This window comes from Parasteatoda tepidariorum, chromosome X1 (assembly GCF_043381705.1).
Source record: "Parasteatoda tepidariorum isolate YZ-2023 chromosome X1, CAS_Ptep_4.0, whole genome shotgun sequence".
Lineage (NCBI taxonomy): Eukaryota > Metazoa > Arthropoda > Arachnida > Araneae > Theridiidae > Parasteatoda > Parasteatoda tepidariorum.
The window spans coordinates 53,060,058-53,061,900 of record NC_092214.1 but is presented as its reverse complement, the minus strand read 5'-3'; the positions used below and the strand labels follow the sequence as shown (position 1 = coordinate 53,061,900).

The window sequence follows — 1,843 nt, the reverse complement described above, 5'->3', positions numbered from 1 at the left end:
ACACACACACACACACACATGTGATTACACACACACACACACACACACACACAGCCGCTTTTATTATTATGTATAGATAAATAGAAATTCTGATTTCCCGCATGAAATCATTTCTCGATAAAAATTAAAAAAATTGTAAACAAAGGTATTTTTACAGAATGTTTCCTCGTTTTAAATTTTTTTATGGTTTAGCTAAACTCATATGAAACTACTTAGCATTGCTCCAAAAATGCAAATTAAAAGTTTTAATAATGGTTGAAAAAAAGTGTAAATTTATATATTTTAGAAGAAATAAAATAAGGAAACCTCTTGGGTATTTTGGCAATATTTTTCAAATGATGTATGCTTCTTAAATGATTTTAGGATAATTTGTGCATCGGAGATATTTCTGTTGCCAAAATTAAAAATAATTGCATAAGTTTGGATGAAATGCTAAGCTTTTTAAAGACAGTTCGTCAAAGTCTCGTTAATATGTCTTCAATAATCAGTCGTAATTTTATTTACTCCTTCTATTACTCTATCATTAAATTTTAATTAAGATGGGATTTTAGAACTGATTTATGAATTTAATGCATCTGAAAAATTAACGAAAAAGAAGCGACATATAATAGTTTAGACACATAATAGTTTAAAAAATTTTTTAATAATTTTTAGCAGTTGAACGAAAACTTTCGCGTAACTTTTAAAATCATTATTTGAATTTTTATGGTCTAACTCCCACATGGATTTTAATTAGCTTATCAATTTATTGCACAGAATATTTTCGTGCAAATTTAAAAAGTGAATGCAATTTTTGAAAAATGATGTGTAAAAGCTTTGTCTAACTACTATTTTAACATAATTGTTAATGAAAATATTTTAAACGAAAGGCAGTTTTTTTCAGTCTAGCAGTAAAAAATAATAATGTCTATGTCAAGAATATTTAAAATATTGTCATCATTGAAGAGAAATATCATATTTCAACACACCACTGTAATCAAATTTTAAACTAAATATTATTTTGTTTCAAAGTCAAGAAAGGAAGGTTAAATATTGTTAGAAACTTACTTCATTCTTTTTCGATCCATAGTCAGTTAACTGCACAGTTTCTTCACTAACTTAAAGGATATGGTACTATGCGTAGCTAGAAAGAAAAAGTTTTTAACTGAGATTTGATTATAATAATAAAAAATATCAAAGAATTTGATAAAAGAATTTGATAAAATTTACAGTGTTTTTGACTCTATGAGAACATTAAAAAGCCCAGTAATTTTTACTGAAGCGCCTTGTTGATGATTTTTTTAAAATTAGCAATCAAACATTGCTTTATAATATGTGTTAAAATTTGGTGAATTTTTTTCAAAATTTGGTAATTTTATCATGATACCTTAGAGCATGTCATAAAAACCGCTTGCTCCGTTAAATTTACTTTTCAGTCATGTTTATTTTCTAAAAGTGTGGTAATAAGAACCTTAATTTTGAAATCAGAATTTTCGGAAAACCGATACTATATGAACGGAAGCTGTTACCATATAAATGGTTACATTTAGGTTTTATTACCAGAATTATGTTTTTTTACCAGAAATATCTTTATCTAATATAATATCTTTATGTACTATCTTTTTAAATATAACAGAATATGTAAAAAATTTGCTTATATTGCTAAAATTTGCTTATTTCTTTATTATTATTTGAAATTAAGAGATTATTATTTAAATGAAAACTAAATTTCAAGTCTTTTAAATTTCTTGTATCTTTCTAAGGTAAAAGGAACAAATGATTAAAGTTTTAAAAACGTTAGATTCATTCTGAAACAGAAAAATACATTACAAATCATCAAAATAGTTTTTCGAAATTTATTTCT

General features: G+C 24.9%; 1 protein-coding gene across 1 annotated transcript in view; it reads right to left on the bottom strand.

Moving 5' to 3' along the window:
- LOC122269374 (uncharacterized) overlaps positions 1-1,123 on the bottom strand; it is a 17,603-nt gene extending 16,480 nt beyond the window's left edge. Inside the window, exon 1 of the mRNA XM_071187261.1 lies at positions 1,048-1,123. Within this exon, the coding sequence (XP_071043362.1) occupies positions 1,048-1,067 (20 nt within the window). The 5' untranslated portion in view covers positions 1,068-1,123. The remainder of the gene's footprint in view (positions 1-1,047) is intronic.
- Positions 1,124-1,843: the final 720 nt, after the last annotated feature.